This window comes from Mastigoproctus giganteus, chromosome 6 (assembly GCF_048544385.1).
Source record: "Mastigoproctus giganteus isolate SK-2022 chromosome 6, ASM4854438v1, whole genome shotgun sequence".
Taxonomy (NCBI): Eukaryota; Metazoa; Arthropoda; class Arachnida; order Uropygi; family Thelyphonidae; genus Mastigoproctus; species Mastigoproctus giganteus.
Window position 1 is genome coordinate 163,782,783 of NC_143580.1, and position 22,462 is coordinate 163,805,244.

At 35.8% G+C, this 22,462-nt stretch overlaps 1 protein-coding gene across 5 annotated transcripts in view; it reads left to right on the forward strand.

Annotated features, from left to right (window-relative positions):
* LOC150084715 (echinoderm microtubule-associated protein-like 2) overlaps positions 1-22,462 on the forward strand; it is a 364,524-nt gene that overhangs the window by 239,739 nt on the left and 102,323 nt on the right. For all 5 annotated transcript variants that reach the window (XM_090376571.1, XM_090376573.1, XM_090376572.1 and 2 more), the window contains one exon: positions 16,692-16,849. In XM_090376571.1, coding sequence (XP_090232697.1) covers positions 16,692-16,849 — 158 coding nt within the window. The remainder of the gene's footprint in view (positions 1-16,691; positions 16,850-22,462) is intronic.

Consider the following 22,462-nt stretch of genomic DNA (forward strand, 5'->3'; position numbering starts at 1 on the left):
TAAATCTGATATTAATATGTAAGTTATTAATAGGTAGCAAGTCGTTACGTAAATTAATAGTTCTATGCATATCCAAATTATCCATCATTTTATTTTGAAAATATAAGACAAGGGCAGAGTTTTCTGGTTGCTTGTTAATATTCAAAATATTAATTCTGAATTTAACAATGTCTAGTATAATGTGCATAAGGTGACAAGATCCAAAGACATAATTATTGGCTCTGATGGGTACCAGGCTTTGAGTGCACTAAGTTTAATGCTGAAGAGTGTATTATGGATTTTACCAATGTTTATAGGATTGGTGTCCCAAATTTTAAATAAATCTATGAAATCCCCTAGCTGTTCTCGGTCGGTCTTAAATGTTTTAGATTTCTATATTTTCTTTTGTATTTAGATTTAATTTAATTGGTTTAGATTCAAATTACTTAATCTCTGAATTTTTATATATCTTAGCAGATATTGATCATTACAAAAACAGAAAACTCCTTGTCGTTTTTTGCCTTCAGTCTGGGTGGTTGGCCCCAATTGAAGTCATCTAGATTGTGTGTAGACAACGATAAGTTATATATATATATATATATATATAAATAAGAATAAGAGTTAAAATAAAATAATGCCAGCAGTATGGTAAGACAAGAGTGAAAATAATCAAAATTAAACCTAAATCAAACCAGGGAGTGGGGGGGGGGGGAGAAGGGTAACAAGAGTAAAAATATTGCAGTAGAAACTCTCTAAAAGAATTTAGAAAATCTAAATGAAAGAATAATAATTCATTGAATTTTAAAAGCCAATTAAATAGAAATTTAGTGGTACCCCCTCTGTGGGTACCAGGTCCAAATTTATGTGAAATATCATCAACAATAAAATAAAACAAAATAAATCAAAAATAGACTGACCATTATGCCCCATCTCAACAGAGGACCACAAGGCCAATAATGGTCAGAGAATTGCTGCATTTCGATCGCTGGACAAATTGCCACAAAGGAGAAGCGATCGAAAGATCAGCCCGCCATCCGATCCTCAGATCAAACCACCAATGCAGAAGATTTGAACAGCGGTGGTCCTGATGCAGCGAAAATTAAAAAAATAGAACAGCTATGAGCACTCGGGTGCAAAGCCACACTACTGACAAAGTAATCTTAACCAGATTATATAGACAAATAATGAACTATGGATGGCAGCACAGGCGCAGCGTTAGAAATTTGCCTACTACTGTCATGTGATATAATTATACATATATTTGAATAGCATTTAAAATAGTTGGAAACGGAATCTTTCATAATAAAATAAAATAGTACAGCATACATCAGAGGCAGCAAAAAGCATATTCCTCTACATGATGCTTGAAATATAACCGTATAAATAAGAATAAGAGTAAAAATAAAATAATGCCAGCAGTATGGTAAGACAAGAGCGAAAATAATCAAAATTAAACCTAAATCAAACCGGGGGGAGAGAAGGGTAACAAGAGTAAAAATATTGCAGTAGAAACTCTCTAAAATAATTTAGAAAATCTAAATGAAAGAATAATAATTCATTGAATTTTGAAAGCCAATTAAATAGAAATTTAGCAGTACCCCCTCTGATGAATAAAATAAAATAGTAAAAAAGAGGAATATGCTTTTTGCTGCCTCTGATGTATGCTGTACTATTTTATTTTATTATGAAAGATCTGTTTCCAACTATTTTAAACGTTATTCAAATATATGTATAATTATATCACATGACAGTAGTAGGCAAATTGCTAATGCTGCGCCTGTGCTTGCCATCCATAGTTCATTATTTGTCTATATAATCTGGTTAAGATTACTTTGTCAGTAGTGTGGCTTTGCACCGGAGTGCTCATAGCTGTTCTATTTTTTAAATTTTCGCTGCATCAGGACCACCGCTGTTCAAATCTTCTGCATTGGCGGTTTGATCTGAGGATCGGATGGCAGGCTGATCTTTCGATTGCTTCTCCTTTGCGGCGATTTGTCCAGCAATCGAAATGCAGCAATTCCCTGATCATTATTGGCCTTGTGGCCCTCTGTCGATATGGGGCATAATGGTCAGTCTATTTTTGGTTTATTTTGTTTTATTTTATTGTAGTGGTTAACACCTCTGTTGGTGATATTTCACATAAATTTGGACCTGGTACCCATCAGAGGGGGTACCGCTAAAATTTCTATTTAATTGGCTTTCAAAATTCGATGAAGAATTATTCTTTCATTTAGATTTTCTCAATTATTTTAGAGAGTTCCTACTGCAATATTTTTACTCTTGATGCCCTTCTTCTTACCCCCCCCCCCGGGTTTGATTTAGGTTTAATTTTGATTATTTTCGCTCTTGTCTTACCATACTGCTGGCATTATTTTATTTTAACTCTTATTCTTATTTATACGGTTATATTTCAAGCATCATGTAGAGGAATATGCTTTTTGCTGCCTCTGATGTATGCTGTACTATTTTATTTTATTATGAAAGATTCCTTTTCCAACTATTTTCAACGCTATTCAAATATATATATATAATCAAGAATAATGGAATTGAGAAGCTAATTAATATAGGGGGGGGACATGTGCCTGTACTAAAAAGAAGATAAAGAAGATATCCGAGCCCAACTACTTATCTCTACTTCATTCATCTTTCTGCTTTACTAGCCACTACTTCTTATGTCCTGTGAGCCATTAATCTACCGAACACAATATCGAGACACTACTTTCTAACTTTACCCAATCTGTTTTTCGCCTTAACAAAGTTTAGCTGCTTTTTACTGCTACTTTATCAGCAATTATATTTCTTAACTATCCTGGGCAGTTTGGACATCATATATTTAACCTAGCTCATCATCACCACCCATTTCATTTCAATCTATACAGTCATTATCACCACTCATTTCATGTCAATCTATACAGACACCATAACAAAATTTTTTTTTTTTTTTTTTTTTTTCACACCTAACGCTAGGAGCTGCTAGCGTACCCACACATAAATATACCGGCACCCTGCCATCTTGGTCTTTTGGTCAGATTTACAAAGTAACTGTAAGTCCCTTTCTTCCTGTCTATACCGATATTCCTTACTTTAGTCTATCCAGTTTTTTCAATTTGTCCATGGTAAGGTCAGGTCATCCATGATCTGTATGCACCATGTATCATAACCACATTTATTGGCACATTACCTTATAATCTTACTGCAAAATTCAAAATCTAAATTTGCCTTCGTAACACGTGGCAACCACACACGTGCACCATAGCATACAGAGCATGTCGGAAACAGAAGCAAGAACATTGCTGTCTTTTTCATAATTTCAGTGGATGACCTCTGATGATGACACTGAAATTGTGAAAGACACCGCAATGTTATTTCATCTTGGTTGCTTTTTCAATTCTTATCTTTATTTTAATTTCCGGTCCATTTCTTTCTCTTTTTCATACCATATATCGCTCCCAGTGTATACCGTATATTCATTAGATTTAATTCAATAAAATCTCCTTCATGCATTCTACTAACATTTTATACATAAAATTCTATATATATATATATATTTTTTTTTTATTTATATTTATATCCCTTGCATTTCTTTAAATCCAGCTTGATATTGTCTGCTTGAATTACCTTCTATATTATTATCTTCAATATTATACAAAATATTTTATATATATATTATTTTTATTTGGTAATTAGTATTTCCTAATACTAAATGTCTAATTATCAAGAGTATAAGAGTGTTGTTGGCTTCACAGTGAAACATTCAGGGTAGGGACCACTTAATCCTTATTTCTCGGGGTTTAACTAATTTCTGGTTTAACTCTTATGGCTACTTACCCTGTTTACATTTAGATCTACCGCGATTCATTGATAACCCAATTTCATTGTCTCTCTCTCTTTTTGTGTGCGTGCGTGCATACATGTAGGATACACACCAAAAAAAATAAAATAAACAATAGAAAAAGTAATATGAGCTAACTACAGTCGGACCTCTGTATAACGAAATTGATCATTTGCTTGAAAAAATTCATTAAACAGAAATTTTGATATAAAGAAATATGACCTTTTCAACAATGAAAAATACTGTAATTCAACACTCAGAAATATAGTAAAAGATGGGAAATAAATCAGGAATAAGTGCGAATGAATAAATTTTCTAACATTTTAAAACAATTAATTTATTAATACATACATATTAAGAAATGCTACTTACAGGATGCGCACAGTATACAGCCACTCCCCGACTTTGTAAGGGTTGCAATCCGTGGAACTCTACATAAGTCGGAATTTCCCTAAATGCTTATGCAGCACTCACAGATTTGATTGAATTTGATTGAAGCAAAAAAGAAATGTTCAATGAACATGTAAATAGAATAATTTATTCAATTTTATCTCATGCGCAGGAAAAATTACAAAAGTGTACAAAATTACAAAAATTTCAAAATTATAAAATTACAAAAAGAAAGAGGAGACAAGCATAATGTCAGCAAGTTTTACCTTTTGAGCATTGTTGCCAGAATTCTCTCCAGCTGATAAGCATGCCGTGGCGGAAGTTGAGGGCTGTGGAGATTTAGAAGGGGTTTTTTCCCAACACATTACAAAATTTCTCTGCAGCTGCAGAATCGGTACTGGCGACTTCACTGCATACTTTATTGTTTTGGAAACCAGCATGATGCTTGAACCTATTAAACCACCCGATGCTTGAACCTATCCACCCATTGCTTGCCACGAACTTGGCTTGGGGTTCGTCATACTTATCATTAATATCTTCATAAATACTTCTTGATTTTGCTTGAATGGCCATTGGACTCCGGGGTACTTGCTTCTGAATCTGATTTTTCATCTTCGATGTAGCACCTGAATGCTGTTTTGTGACCACAGTTGATTTTAAATGCATTGATCCTTTAACATGTTCTTTTATATGCACACTGTCCCTTAAAATAGTATTCGCTGTTGAAGCAGCAAGACCTAATTCTGTGCAGATGGCAAACTTTGTTCTCAGCCTTTTCTTTTGTTAATGGCCCTGATATCAGCATGTTTTAGCCTTGAATCAACTTCACCCACTTAAAAACGATTTCATCTACATCTTCATAGAGGCATAATTTCGCACGCTTCTGACCGGGTCCCATTATCTCGAACAGTTTGAGAATCGAAACACGGTTTTCCAGAATGGTTGACGTACTACTGGCAGGGATACCAAATTTTAAAGCGGTTTCTTTTTTTTTTAATGCCCCGATCTATACTATTAAGCACTTCCACTTTTTCCTTTTAGACATTGTAGGGTTACTTGCACAGCAACTAAAACAAAACTGATTTAGGGACCACTTGTAGCTACCATGTAAACAGAGACGGGTGAAATTTAGTGAAAGTGTTGATGACTCATTTCTTCGAAACAACAGATGGATTTCTGGGATAAAGGAAAATCGCTCTCTTCTAATTCCCTAATAGGATGCTTACAGTAGAAAACAGGTGGACCAGAGCCTATGTCCAAGTCAGGAATATGCCTTTATTTTTGCCAATGGCTGTGGACACACAGATAGCAGTTGACCAGTGCAACTTCTTGGTACAGTAGAGGTAGTTGTATAGGTTTTACGGGCACCACTAAATAGTGGAATGTTTAACCTCTTAAAGGCTAAAGTGATTAATTTTTAATTCTTTTAGCTCTTAATTCATGCTTTCTACAGCATGAGCTCTATTTCCTAAAATTCCAAAGGTGCAAACAATGCATGCTCTGGTCTCTCAAAATCATTTCGTTTAATGTAAATTCTCTTTCCTAGGGGAAATTTAAAAATTTCGCTAAATAGAAAAATTTGCTATATGGAAGTTCGTTAAAGAGTATAGTAATAATGCCACTGAAAAGGTTAGGCTGGCAAAGAGGGGGAATAAGGAATTCTTCACATATGTAAATGCAAAGAGAAGGACAAACCAGATCGGACTCTTATGTAATGGATGTGGGATAGTATTAGATATTCCAGCTGAAGTTGCAGATGAACTGAACAGTTACCTTGCATCGATATTTACAGAAGAAAAACTCTGAAAAAAATTTGAAAAAAATGGAATTAATGATATTGAAATTTCACACGTTTTTTTTTTAATGAAAAAACCTTTGAGCCTACAGGCCATTAAGGCTCCTGGGGTTGATAGCATTTACCCTAAAATCTCTAGGGAGGCGCAAGTGAGTGCATTGAACCATTGAGGCTAATTATGAGAGCATCACTGGACTCGAGAGTGATTCCATTGGATTGGAAAAGTGCCAATGTATCTCCAATACATAAGGGTGGTTCTAAGAGTGAAGTGGGAAATTACTGGCCAGTTAGTTTAACTTCAGTAGTAGGGAAAATCATGGAGACAGTGATCAAGGGTGGAATTCTGAAGGATACTCAGCATGGTTTTGTAAAGGGAAAATCATGTTTAACTAATCTGGTTAGCTATTTTGACAGGGTCACTCAAGAGCTGGACTTAGGGAATAATTTCGACATTGTTTATTTGGATTTTTTCAGCAAAACATTTGACTCAATCCCATCTGAGCAGTTACTTTAAAAGCTGGAACAGGTTGGAATCACAGGGAAAATCCTTAGATGGATAGCAGGATGGCCTTAGGGCAGGAGGCAGAGGGTTTTGATAAATGGTTATTCCTCAGATTGGGTTGATGTAAGAAGTGGGTTTCCCAAGGATCAGGATTAGGACCATTGTTGTTTGTGATTTTCATACATGACGTTGATGAAGGGATAGAGGGCATGATGTTTAATTTGCAGATGACGTTGCAGATATAGTTCGGACACATCATGGGTTTGTTAAGGAAGTCTTGTCTGACCAATTTCATTGGATACTATGATGTAGTCACAAAGGAACTGGATACAAAGAATAATTTTGATATCATATATTTCGATATTAGAAAGGCTTTTGATACTGTTGCACATGGAAGACTGCTGCACAAATTGGAGCAGTGTGGCATTGGAAGCAAATTGCTGCTATGGATAAAGGGATCCTGAGTGGGAGAAGACAGAGAGTGGTAATCAATGGACACTGCTCTTCGTGGACTAATGTTATTAGTGGAATCCCCCAGGGTTCAGTGTTGGGTCCATTGTTGTTTTCTGTATTCATTAATGATATTGATGATGGTATATCTGCTTAATGTCCAAGTTTGCAGACAATACAAAGGTCAGCAGGGTTGTTAATGACACTGACAGTACGCTGCTGCAACAGGATCTAGAAAAGTTGAGTAGATGGGCTGATAGGTGGCAACTGAAGTTTAACATTGACAAATGTAAAGTACTGCATATGGGAAGCAGTAACCCCAGAGCAACGTATCAACTCTGTGGTACTACACTGACAGTGGTAGAGAATGAAAGGGACTTGGGGGGTGGTTGTGCAGGCAGATATGAAGTTCTCTGAGCAGTGCAGACGGTCTGCAAGAGTAGCTCATGGTGTCTTGTCAATGATATACAGTAATTTTTCTAGCCGGGATAAGCATGCAATTATCCCCTTGTATAAGGCAGTGGTCAAGCCACACCTTGAGTACTGTATACAGGTCTGGAGGCCTCATTTTAAGAAGGATGTAGAGCTGTTGGAACGAGTACAGAGAAGGGCAACAAGATAGTGAATGGAACAAAGGGTTGCTCTTATGAAGAAAGGCTTAAATTTTGCAAATTACAGTGTCTGGAGACTAGGCACCTGGAAGGTGATCTGATTGAGGTGTATAAAGCCTTGAATGGTTTTAGCATGCTCAGTGCTGATGGGATTCTTCCTCTTGCTCAGAATAATTGCCTGAGAGGGAATAAATACAAATTGAGGAAAGACAGTTGTAGGATAGATGTGCGAAAGTTTGCCTTTAGCCAGCTGGTGGTTGATTGCTGGAACAAACTTCCATCTGTTGTAGAAGTTGATAGCTTAAACAGATTCAAGGCAGAACTAGACAAACATTTGAAGCTTGCTTTCTTGCATCATGTGCCCTTGCTAATGCTAATGATATTGGTAAAGTAGTTAATGATTGCCGCCAAGCAAGAGCTTCTTCAGAATGACCAAATAGACAGGCGCCTCCATAGCCAGGTGGGAAGGAGCAGCAGTGCGTAGCACACGCTTCTTGATTTGATCCGGGTTCGAGCCCGTCACCACCAAATATGGAGGATGCGGAAAGGTCAGGGAATGACCACCGCATATCCTGGAGCAATATGGCCTTAGTTGCTAATGCTCCTAAAAACCAAATAACAAAACAAAACAAAACCAAATAGACTTCAGAGATGGTCAGAAAAATGGCAGCTATGCTTTAATCCAGCAAAGTGTAAGGTATTGCACCTGGGGAACAGTAACCCCAAAATACCTAACTTTTCTAGATCCTGCAACAGGATCTAGAAAATTTGCCTAGAAAACAGGATCTAAAAAAAGAACTCCATATAGGTAGCAGTAACTCAAGAGAAATGTACCAACTGTGTGGTACTACACTCAGGGGTGGGGGGGGGTGGAAAATGAAAAAGACCTGAAGGTAATTGTGTAGTCAGATATAAAGTTCTCTGAGCAGTGCCGACAGGCTGCCAGAGCAGGTCATGGAGTTTTGTCAATTATAAATAGGAATTTTGCTAGCAGAGACAAGGAGGTGTTTATCCCTTTGTGTAAGGCAATGGTCAGGTCACACCTTGAGTACTGTATACAGGTCTGGAGGCCTCATTTTAGGAAGGATGTAGAGTTCCTAGAACGAGTACAGAGGCGGGCAACAATATTGGTGAGAGGAACAAAGGGGTGCACTTATGAAGAAAGGCTTAAGTTCTGCAAGTTGCAGCATCTGGAGACTAGGCACCTGCGAGGTGATCTGATCAAGGTGTATAAGGCCTTGAATAGTTTGAGCAGGCTCAATGCTGATGAGATACTTCCGATATTAAAGTTGATAACTTTAATAAATTTAAGGCTGAACTAGACAAGCATTTAGAGTGACTGGATGGGTGAAATGGGAAGGGGTTTTTTTTTTTTTTTTTTTTGGCTGATGCTGTTATAAGCTTGCTTTCTTGCATCATATGCCTCAACTAATGCTAATAACTTATACACTTGGTGGAGTTGAACTAAAGCCCATAGTGGAAGAAAGAGACTTTGGTATTATGATATGGTCAGATATGAAGTTCTCTGAGCATTGTAGACTGGAAGGAAGGCCCATGGTGTCTTATCAATGATTTATTATTTCCAGGCCCATAGGGCTAACTATATGCCACAAGTGGAATATAAAGGTCAACGACTGAAACACAACCCTTTCCCAAAATATCTGGGAATTATAATGGACCGAACACTGACATATAAACAACACCTTTGTAATATTGCAGCAAAGATAAAAACTAGGAATAACATCTTGCATAAACTCAGTGGAACAGGCTGGGGAGCAAACGCAACGGTGCTACGAACATCAGCCCTTGCCCTAGTCTACTCAGTTGCAGAATATTGTTGCCCCGTATGGCTTAATAGTGCACACTCTGTAAAAGTTGATATCCCACTGAATGACACAATGAGGACAATATCAGGCACCATTAAATCGACACCTTTAAAATGGCTACCAGTGTTATCTAACATCTATCCCCCTCATATAAGAAGAGAAATAGCCTTGCTGAAAGAATGGCAGAAATGTCAAAGAAATCCTCACTTGCCCATACATCAGGATTGCAACCCCTCATGGAAGCTAGGCGAGAAACTTATCAAGTCACATTTTAATGCTGACCAGACCTGGTGCGAAGACTGGACTACTTCAAATCCCGACCACCTGGGCTTAGTCAGTGATCCATGCAGAGCTGTTCCAGGTTTCAACTTACCAAGAAAGGAATGGACATCCCTGAACAGAATCCGAACAAATCACGGAAGATGCAAGTTTTGGCTGCATAAGTGGGGAAAAACTGAAAACCCATTCTGCGACTGTGACAACGTGCCCCAGACCATCCAGCATGTCATCTCGGAGTGCCCAAAGAGGAGATTTGAAGGCTCCATCCAAGATCTACATAGTGTTACTGATGATGCTATTAAGTGGCTGAATAAACTGGACATTACATTTTAATTCATCAAATGTTACTTATAATTTTTTTCTGTAAATATTGTTTTTAGGCTTATTGTAATTTATTTATTTATTTTTTGACATTGTTACAAATGTATCCTCATTTTTTGCCATACGAAATAATAATAATAATAATAATCGATGATTTATTGAACAATTGCTAGAAGAGATAAGGATGTCATAATCCCATTATATAAGGCTATTGTTAGACCACACTTGGAATGCTGTGTTCAAGTATGGTGATCACACCTAAAGAAAGACATTATTCTTCTTGAAAGAGTCCAAAAGAAGGGCAACTTATCTGGTGAGATCGGCAAAAGGGCATCCATATGAGGAAAGACTTCAAATATGTAGATTGCAGAGCTTGGAAACTAGGCACCTTAGAGGAGACTTGTTTGAGGTGTTTAAGGCTCTGAGAGGCATAAGCAAAATGAATAAGGATAAAATTTCCACGGTTATAAATGATCCTAGAACTAGGGGACATAATTTCAAGTTACAGGGTGAGTTGTTTAGACTGGATTGCAGGAAGTTTTATTTTAGCCAAAAAAGATAAAAAAAAAAAAAAAAGCCAACGAGTTATAAATTACTGGAATAAGTTACCTACATGGGTGGTAGAGACTGACAATCTGAGGAAATTCAAAGGTCAACTGGATAATTACCTAAGGGAGGAGGGAAATGCATAGGTTGTCCATTTCCTTTTCTCTTATTAATTGTTATTATTATTTTTATTTTATTTATTTTTTTAATTTTCTTATTATTTTGTTTTTATTCTTATTATTTTACGTTATGTATTTTTTGTTATTTTATTATTGTTATTAATTTTTTTGTTTGGCTGGTGCAGCATAAGTCATTGGCTTCCTTGCACCATGTGGCCATTACTAATACTAAGAGAGGTTCAACTGTATATATACAAAGCATATTGTTGTATACTATCCAATTTAAATAGCTTTTTCAAAGGTCAGCTACAAAAATTACAAAGAGACACCAGTATTGCAGGTCCTCTGTTTCTGTGGTAAACCATATTCGTGCAGTAATTATGAATAATATAAATTAAGATTTTGAACTTTAGTAATGAAAGTTAGAGAATGGATGCTGAATAAGCTTATCAGTATTACAAGCATATAGCTTACTGTTGACACTAGCGCTTAGGGTTAACAATTGCTCGGAGGTCATATAATCATTAAAAAAGAAAAAAGACAACTTGAATAATATAGTCTTTAATTAATTTAAGTCACCTGCATTATGTTAGACATTTTGACTATGTTGCAATTTTAACAATACTCATTGTTCAAATTGCAACATAATAATAAACTGCTAGTGTCATTTTCCCCGACTTGTGTTAAGTCATATGACAATACAGTTGAATCGTGTCAGTACGTTCGTGCTTAGTACTTTTACCCACATAGTATAATGAATTTTAGAAGTCTCAGTCTCATTTTTATTAATTATATGTACAGAGGTCTGGTTATCACATTTATGATTCCTGTCTAGGACATTTGAATTTCCTTTGGGTGTGAGATTTCGTTTTAACCAACCATGTTGCTTATAGGTTAACAATAATCTCTTGCCTGTGAGTGAAAATTCTTGAAAGTTGCACCAATAAACCTGTGAGTGGAGATTTTTGGCAGTCACACCACCATCCACCTTCTATTAGTTCACTAATAGAAGACTATTAGTGAACTAATAGTCTTCTCTATTAGTGAAGCGTTAATTATTCAAGGTAGTGCAATACCATGGCAACTCATTGTGAAGAAAGAGCACAATATGAGATACAGAGCAAATGATGCCTCCCACACTACCATTGTAGTTTCTTAAGAGTTATCTATGGTGTATCTACACTAATATTATATAGATATTAAACTCTTACTCTTAACGTATTATGCCTTGTGCATTTAGTTATTTTTAAAGTTTTCATAATGGAGAAAAAACCAGTAGGACAAATTATGAATGCCAATTTGTAATTTGTCTTACTTTGCCTTACAATTATGAACAACAATTCTACACTCATTAGAGTACAAAAACTAAAGAAAATTGAAACTGTGCTCAAAGACAGAGTAAGTGGTAAGAGAAAATATGGGCATGAAGGACATCTAGAGTTTGAGGAAGTGGTTCAGGCAGGCATGTGTATCAAATATTCAAACATACAAGTTTGATGGAAACATGTTTTAGTCAAAAGTAGCTGATTTAGCCCAAAAGATGGGGCTAGATGATTTTAAGGTGTCAAATAGCTAATTAGAAAGATTTAAGAAGAGACACAATCTTGTGTGTATCATTGTGTGCTGTTGAACTTTAATAAAACATTGCAGCTCAAAGGTGAGATGTGCAGTGGGGCTAAATTGATCAAGAAAAACTTAGTCCTGTTATTACAATGAAAGTGGAATGGATAAGCTTGCACCATTATGAATAGAGGAAGCAAAATTTCCATGATATTTTAAGAATATGTGTATTTTTCCTGAAGGTAATTGTCACTCAAACATGGATAATGTTTTTCATTTTTGAATCTTTTTTTTTAAGAGCACCAAATGCCAAAATGGGGTCAAAGAAGAGAAAAATTTTACTCTTTGTAGATCTGTGTGCAGCCCATCCCTCCGACACCTTGGGTGTGTAGTACAGTAAACCCCCGCTATTCGCGATCGCTGATTTAATATAAAATGAAACCTAAAAAAATGTGAATTTTAAAGCACAGTGAATATTTTCCGCCATAAAAAACATGGGCGTGGCTAAAATTATCTTTCCCGGTCAAAACAGCGCTCAGTGGGTGGGGGGGAGGGGTGACAAAATCGCGAGCGTGGATGTTTCTCGCTAATCCTTGTTCAGTATGTGTTATGCGCTTGTCATGGAAGGTTTCGTCGTTTGCTTTTAATTTATATGTTTATGAATTGAATAAATTTATCAATTTATAAATTGATATGCTTACAAAAGTGATAAATCTACCGTTTTGCAGTGTAAAACAGACTTTTTCGAGTGTGTTAATGGAAGAAAGTGACTTTATTGTGGACAAGTTCTTTCTAACCCATACAAAAATATGGCTATGAATAACAAGGGAAATGTGAAAAGATAAAAGGTGATGACATTAGCGAATAAAATTGAATTATTAGACAAATTTTCTAATGGTGAAAGTGTCTCCTCAGTGGCAAAACATTATAAAATCAATGAGTCAACGGTACGATCAATCAAAAAATTGGAAGAAAAAATCCGCCGTAGTGTCCGTGAAAACGCGCTAATTGCTTCAAAAATTTGCTCTGTAACTCGTGATGTTAAATTAGAAAAAATGGAACAGGCTTTAAATCTGTGGATAGAAGACCGAACTCAAAATAAAATTCCATTAAGTTCACTCATCATTCGTGAAAAAGCAAAACTCCTTTATCAACACTTTAGAGAAACTGGTGATTGCACTGGCGGGATAAGTTTTTTAGCTAGCAAAGGCGCTGGTTTGAAAGATTTGTTTGAAATTTCTAATAAATATTACATTTAATATTAAATTGTTTCTTATTTTCATTTCGATGCCATATGCTTGCATTTCACTATGAACTGTCTATGTACATAGTCATATTATGAAGGTACATATAATACATACGTAGACAAAATTTTAGACTAGTTTTTCTTATATATTACATACTTTCGTGTAATTTCTCAGGAACGTAACATTTCGTGACATTTCTCAGGAACATAACCCCCGCGAATAGCGGGGGTTTACTGTATATATAAAAAAAAGGTGATGTTCCTACTGGCCAATGTATGAATTACTTTCAACCTCTTAAACAAGGTATAATTTGGTGTGTGAAGTAAAATTATAGAGGCTCATGCAAAAGAGGCTGCCTTTTGTGCACACCATGCAGAAGAAAATTTCTGTATTGGATGCAGTGCACTTCATAAAATCTGCATTGGAATTCTATTCGTACAAATGCCATAAGGAATTGTTTCAACATAGTGGGCTTTTGTTGTATACTTCTTGATTGCTCTCCACTATCAGATACAGACAACATGATAAAATTAGATGAAGCCATAAATTTCTGGGAAGAATGATATTAGTTTTGACAGTTATATTGAGTGTGACAACAGCATCTCCTACCCTTTTTCACTAGAAGAAACTGAGTAGCACCAAACAGAGAGAGTTCTGATGAGAAGGACACTCAAGAACAAGAGTTTCCACCAGTTCTGATGCTGTTAAAAGCTTTAGAAGCCATGGATATTGTGCATTATTATATTTGCAGGTTTGATGTTGATTAGGACATCATTAATCGGTTGTCAAAAATGGACACATTATTTACAAATTAGGCCAGAACAATAAAGTGTGCTCTAGATATGTTTTTAAAAATGTATGTTAAATGAATTTTTGTTAGTACATTTTACTGCTTACGACAGTTTTTTCCCCAGTCCCCTGAATAATGTACTAACAAGATTCCATTGTAATGTGTTTAAAAGACTTTTTTTAGAAATGTGAAAAAAATTCCTAGTGTTATGGCCAGGCAGAAACTTTTGCTGCTATTACTTTATAAAATAAAACATCTAAATCTGATGACAGATATTTAGAAGTATTCAAAAATGTTTTACACTTTATAAAGAAAAAATACTAGTTTCAGTTATAATTTTATTTTTCAGTACAGATAGTTCTTGACTTTACGAGTTAATTTGTTCTTAGTGCATGCTCGTAAAGCGGGAATTCATTTCCCATAGACATAATGTTACAAGCAGGGATACGTTCTGAACAATGAAATTTGACCATAGTAATGTTAAATGAAGGTCAACAAAACAATAGTTTATGCTTTAACAATGATTGATTTATCCAAAGAAATGAAATCATAGCCTTTAAAATCAAGCAAATCATAATAATAAAGAAATTATTTATGTCATACAAACGTTAAAGAATAATGAAATCACATTTGTTATGATCTCATGTTTTGTTTCCAATGTTATTCCTCTTCAGTACTTCTTTTTATTAATATCACTCTCCATAGTATTGCTTCATTTTGGCATACTGTACAGTATTAATAAGCAGGATAAATTTGAAATAAGACAAGACAGTGAAAATGGAGAGCAACACAAGCACTCTTTGTAATGTCAGCATGGTAACTGCTTTATGTTATGAGTCAGTGAGACGCTCTCATCTGCCTGAACAAACAAACGAATGTACAGTAGTATGCATAGCTATATGATACTACGGTAGTATGGCTTGAAATGCCTTATTTATGAATGTTTGGCATTTATTTATTGCAATTAATGTTCATATTTTTGATTTTGTTGATACTTGAAGAAAATAACTCATAAACCTGGGGAATTTGTAAAGCAGGAACTGCCTGTATAATATCTGAATATTTCAGTGCACTTCCATTTTTTCCTGCAGGCTTTTTAATTCTTGATTAAATGAAATTCTAAGAATTAAATAAAAATGAATAATAAAATTCTATTCAAACTTGCACATCAAAATAATCATTACACATCTACATGATCTGAAATTTTTTTTTAGGAAAGTTAATCTAAGAACTCTGAATGCCATTAAAAATTGACATTATAAGCATAATGTCATTTTTTTATGCTGAACAATCCTGCACACTTCTGATTAGGTTCATTTTTTGAAGGAGCAAAACACCTTTTGTCAGTTTACTCACCATTTAGATTTGACAGAGTTTTGCATCATTAATATGAATTAAACATAGTAATCACTGCTCATTCCAGCATTTTATTAAATAATCAACTAATAATATTCCATCTAATTCCCAAAAGGTTGTTGCTATAATCTGGCCAACTACAGAACTGAGGGAAAGGGGTGACATTGTGTGCTTTCATTGTTTTGTTTGGATTTTTTGTTGGGTTTTTTGATGAATCCAGAAAATGTGGATCACAGTGATGAATCCATATTTCATCAACAGTAACAATTCTAGAAATAGTCTGTTTATCATCGAAAAGAACTAAAAGCTTATTTCATGACTTAAGGTTATGTTTAATCTTTAACACAATTGTTTAATTTGCTGACTTAGCATAATCATGTGCAGTGGATTTTCATGGGACTCACTTTGCACCTGCTTAATGCTCATTATGATCATTTCAATGTTACTACTTACTTCTCTCTGGAAATTTGTAAAACCTTTTTACATTTATCACTCATTAATTTTTCTTCAGCAGCAACTATTTCAGCATTGATGTCATAATATTGTTTTCCATACCTCAAATTGTCTTCATTAGATCGTTGGCCATGTTTAAATTTCTTGTATTGTGCGGTTATTGTGTATAATTGAGAAGTACTTTTCCTTCTCAATGTTCATCATTTGGTTCAGAAATTTTCTTTATATTATTTTTTTCAAGACAAGAATTTGATGATGTGTCTAGATTCTTGCTCTGAAGTTGTCATTATTCTAGTACCCAAGAGAAAAAGGAAAAAAAAAAATTTCCTTATCATTTTGAGTTTAAAATAATTTATTTTCCATAAATTATATGCATAAACGGAGCTATACTATTTATATATTTAAGTGTTTGTGTCTATTCTGTTGATATTCCAGTTACAATATATTTTTGAAACTTATATATTAACATAACACCATATTAGACAAAAAAAAAAAAAAAATTGAAATTAATTAGTGAGAAAGATATCATGAAACATTTATGAATTTGAAATTTATGTAATATATACTGTTAAATAAAATAAGCATTAAACACATTTTAGATAATTATTTAAGCATATTGACTTGGTTTATTTCAGGTTCCAATCGGGTTTTTAGAACCGTATATAATGCTCATGATGGTGGTGTATTTTCCATTTGCTCTATGAAGGATGGTACTTTTCTTACTGGTGGAGGGAAAGACAGAAAAATTGCAGAATGGGATCAGACCTTTGCTCTTACAGGAAGAGAAGCCAAAGTATGCTAATCAGTTAAAAATACAAAGTAAAGTTTAAGATTTGCTCTTGCTTTTATAGACATCAATTTAACGGACTTTGAAAATAACAGATCATTCAGCATGTCTAGTTGGTGCCCCCGTATCCAGGTGGGCAGGAGCAGCAGTGCGTAGCATGTGCTTCTTGATTAGACCGGGGTTCGAGCCTGTGAGCCACCAAATGTGGCAGAAAGGTCAGGGAATGACCACTGCATATCCCCGGAACAATATGGCCTTAGTTGCTAATGCTCCTAAAAACTAAATAACAACAACAGCATGTCTAGTTGAATTCCAAAAATCTTGGTGAGTTGGCTTTTCTTAGTCGTTGAAAGCAGCCTCGTTTGACCACCTCAAGATGTAGAGGCATGAAGCCAGCCAAGACCTGGAGAGCCAGGGTACTAATAGTGCGGCAGGCTCTAGTGACTGTAAGTAGCATAACCAGAGGGTTATGCTATTTACATGATATATGTATTTTCTAATCTTTGAAGCCACTTAAACCAATTGGGGTTAAAAGGTAAGTTTCGTGTCAATTACCAGGCCTAGGTATTTGATTTCTGATGACAGTTTGATTTGGGGACTTGCAATTTTAATGGTTGTCTCAGCTGAAGGGATCCTTTTAGCAGTATAGATTGTCTTTTCTCCAGATATTAGGAACCTGTGGGTGGTGGCCCAAGCAATAGAGCTTTGCCGAGTGCTTGGTTAAATCCAGGTTTCGAATTGAGCTCTAGTGTCTGCATATACAACAAAGACCAGGTCATCAGCGAATGCAAGGGACTACAGTCAGGTGTTCATATGTACTGTACACAGTGCAAACAAATAGGCCTTTATTTGTGGAACTAGCCGACCGGGCTAGCCGAGTGGGTAAAGTACCTGCCGGTCAACCCAAAGGTCGCGGGTTCGATTCCCGCCTCGGGCTTGGATCAAAGTACTGCAAAAACCTTGGGAGGTGCAATATGGCCACAGAAGCTGATGCGCCAATAACTACCAAATCAAAAAAAAAAAAAAAAAAAAAATTTGTGGAACTACATTTTGCTAGTTTTATCCTTGAACCAAGGCATCTTCAATGTTTTGGGACATGCTTTGCTGTTCTAGTCCAAGGTATAATTTCAGTTAAAATAGTAAATTAGATCTCACCCTACTGCCAGTAACACTGTGATTAACAGTGTTACTGGCAGTAGATAACAGCCTTGGCTTCTGAATGATGCAGACAGATTCACCTGTGGTCTTCTGTTCAGTTAAATTACCAGAAAAAACTTGTTTTTTTAGGTGCACTTGCACTCAAAAAAAAGTTGATTTTTTTTCAGTAAAATTTAATTAGTACTATAATTTAATAGCATATTATAAATTGTAGCATTCAATATTTTTAAAAGTATATTGTGTTATTATTAGTATTGTATTGAGTATATTGTGATATATTTATAATATTTACATTGATAATGGTTAATATTTTTGATGCTATTATATACGGATTTGGTTATTATCTATTCATATACCTTTTTTCCATTTATGTTGCTTTCTATTTCCCCATTCAGAAGATTGCAAGGTAGCTTTTTTTTTCTTTTTTCTTTTTTATGAAAACCGCAAACACGAGAGGTATTAGAACCTATAGTACCTAGTACCATGCTTGGGTTGGAGGTTGAGAAGACAAAAGAAGATATTTGTTGACATTAGACTTGAACTTCTGTAGACTGTAATTTTCAGGAAATACATATGAAGGAAGGTTGTTCTAGAAAATGGCAGTTGAATGAATAAACGAGGAAGATGAAAAGTTGGTTCTGTGAGTTTGAAGTTGGACAGTAAATGGATGTTGACTGTTGGAGGCACGTGTTCGGACTGTTTTGAAAGAGAGAGCGAGAATTATAGAAGCCAATTCAGAAGAGCAGTACACATAGAAGTATCTGTAGAAAAGGCATGCAGCAGAAACAGTACGTCTATGAGACAGCGAGTGGAGAGACTGTTAGAGAGGAGTCATTAATTAACCTAACTGCTCTCTTCTGAATGGAATCTAGAAGCCTGGGAGAGGTTTTGGGGGCACCACCCCAGATGTGGGAACAATATTCCATGGTAGGGTGGATTTGCGATTTGTACAGAGTGAACAGCTGTTTGGAAGAAAAGTAACGCAGAGAGCAAAAGAGAAAACCAAGTTTTTTAGATTAAGAGGAAGCAATATTTGTAATGTGCTTGTGCCAAGAGAGATTGGAAGTCAGGGTAATCCCCAAGAGAGATATATCATCTTGCCTAGGAATCGGAGTGTCACCAAAGATAAACATAGGAGCAGAAGAATCCTTTTTGTGAGATATAAGACAAGACTGAGTTTTAGAAGGATTGAAATCAACTAAGTTGTCTTTGCCCCACTGGAGAATTATCTGAACATTGGCATTTAAGGAATTGGTATCAGATTTTCGAGAAGTTGAAGCTGATTCAGCAGGACAAGGTTTCTCAAAATGGAAAGTGGAATGCAATGTGCTATCATCGGCAAAACTATGGATAGGATTTCCAGTCAATGGAAGAAGGTCATTAATATGCAAGAGGAAAAGAGTGGGGGAAAAACTGAATCTTGGGGGACACCGGCATTAGTGGAGAAGTTAGAAGACAGAGAGCCATCTACCATCACACTCAGTGAGCGGTCAGAGAGAAAACTGGATAACCAATTACAAAAAACAGTTGGCAAACCATAAGATGGAAGCTTGTTTAGGAGACCTTTATGCCAAACACGATCGAAAGCCTTTGAGATGTCAAGAGCAACTGCTTGTGTTTCCCCGAACTTTTCCATTGAATTTGTTCCTAAATGGGTTACATAAGCCAGAATATCACCAGTGGATTAACACACTGTTATTTTTCCACAAAGTCACCGTCATTTTGTGCACCCCAGTTTTGCAATGGCCTCAATCATGCGTAGACTGGTGTAGGGTCGTGCTTTGTCATGGAGAAGAACCACCTCATTAAGCTTTTTGCCCTGTAACTCTACAGATGTGGACTTTCAACATTTCTACGTATCGATCTGAGTTGATTGTGGTGCTACTGACGGAATCCATACTGGCGATCATTGATCAGACAGAAGGTTTCTAGATAGTTTAAGAGTTGGTGGTTAATTGATTTCTCCATTACTTTAGAAAGAGTAGAAGTAATTGCTTGGATCAAAGTACTGCAAAAACTTTGGGAGGTGCATTATGGCCACAGAAGCCTATGCACCAACAACTACCAAAAAAAAAGAAAAAAAAAAAGAAGTAATTGCAATGAGACGATAATTGGATGGGAGGGATTTGTCACCCTTTTTAGGAACTGGCTGGATATGAGCAAATTTCCAAGCAGAAGGAAAAACACCTTTGGAATAAGAAAGTGAAAAAAGGTGGCAAAGGACAGGAGTAAGTTCAGGAGCACAGGTTTTGAGAACAAGTGGAGAAATACCATCAGGACCTGAAGCTTTCTTAGCATCAAGATTCGTCAAAATCCTTCTGACATCCTTTTGACAGAAGACCACAGGAGGCATTGAATCGAGCATGTTGAGAATGGTTAGAGGTGTTTTACCAAGATCATTAATACAGGGGTGGAAGAAAAATGGGATGCTAGCAGATCAGCTTTATCATTTGCAGGCTGAAGTGACAACAGAACCAACTGGTTTTGACAGAGGTGGGAGCAGAGATGGGCAAAAGTTGCGGCCAATAGCTTTGGCAAGAGACCAGAATGCTTGGCTTCCATTAGGGCAAGAAGCTCTCACCCCCATGTGTCATAAGTTTGTGGCTCTCACCCCATGAGTCATAAATGCATTGTCATGGAGAAGAAGAAACTGATTAAGATTTTTGCCCCGTAACTCTACAGATGTCGACTTTCTACATATCGATCTGAGTTGATTGTGGTGCTACTACGCTCTAAGAAGTCCACACGTCATTGACGTTACTTGCTGGCCACTTTGGGGCTTGTGAACAATGTCACTTTCCCCACTATTAAAGTGTCTTACCCAACATCTGACTGTATTCACATCTACAGTATTGTCACCATAAACATTTTTGAGACTCGTATGGATTTTGATAGGCTTCACTTCTTCCTTGGTAAGAAATTCAATCATCACTCTTTGCTTGATACATATATCTGTAACATCCTCCATTTCAAACTATCCATTTGTTGCTCTCACGAGACCAATCACAGCACCACCATTATGGTGAAACTAGACTGCTAGTGACCATTCAGTATCATGCAAAATGATCTACGGCACCACATTTGAAAGTGAAAAATTAGGAGGCATTACTTTCATACTAGTCCTCATATTACTTTAAATCACATTTCCTGTCTGGTCAACATTGACAAGAATATTGTTTTACTCTTGACATCTATAAAAAGAACATGATGGATTGCTCTAATTTAGGCAACGATTGTTCGTGTGGGGCTGTATCAAAAGAGTTACTGAAATATCATTAAATTGTCAGTTATTCCTCATACAATGTGTGAATGGCACATTGTACAGGTTATCTTGATTAAAATTAAAGCAGTTCACCTGTTTAAACCCCCTTTATTATTAATAGTCTAACAACCATACATTTTGAAATGTTTTCTCTCCACTTCTTCAGTAGCTGCAAAATTAAAAATAAGACAGCTTTACCTATCTTTATTTTTACTTAAATTATTAATTTTAATCTTTAATTTAATGTAGTCAGAAACATTTAATAGAGTTAATACTAAAGTAAACCATTTCTTGTGATCTTGTTGTTACATTACAAAAACACTAAAACAACAAACTAACAACTATTTCTTATGATGGTTGCTTATATATATATATACCTGACTGGATACTCTGGACCTAGGGTCCATTTTATTTGATTGGCTTAAATTAACTAGGTTTTAACTCTTAACTGTTGAGTGCTGATTGGCTGAAATTAGGTAAAGATCTCTATATTTCAGGGGTAGGATCTAGACTGCTTCACAGCTTTCTTCGGAATCTCCTTAGGTTACTGGGTGGACTTTGGCTGTTTGTAGTACTACAGTAGAGCGTCAGTTGTCCAGAATAATTAATGCCAGACCTCTTCTGGGCAGCCAAAAGTTTCCAGATAAGATTAAATAAATTTAATTTTACCTTATGATTAAATTAAATAAGATTAATTAAATTTAAAAAATTATAAATCAATCTAGGAAAACAGACACATCCATGCAGGCATTTTTATGATTTTTATACAAAACAGGAAAATTAGAAATATTAAATGCGCTCAGTTTTTTCGACATACTGATAACGAGCACAAACAATCTGTGCATCCCAATGGCATTTGCACACACACACACAGCAATTGTAACTTGCTCTCTTCTCGTCTTAAAACTTGGTGCAGGCATTTCTCTTTTAGTGGTTAGGGTTTTTCTCAATAATGCTTTCCATAATAAGGCTCATCTCATCAACATTATAAACATTTTCTTTCTCATAATTTGCTATAACTGAAGCAAACTTACTTTTAAAGGACACCGTTGCCGATTCGTCTGCAGAAACTATCTCGCCTTGAATATCTAGTTCATGTATACCGTGTCTTAGTTTAAACTTTTTCACACAACATTGAGCCAGACACTGGTTCACCTAAACTTCGCTCTGAAGAAAAAAAAATAAACAAACAAATAAAA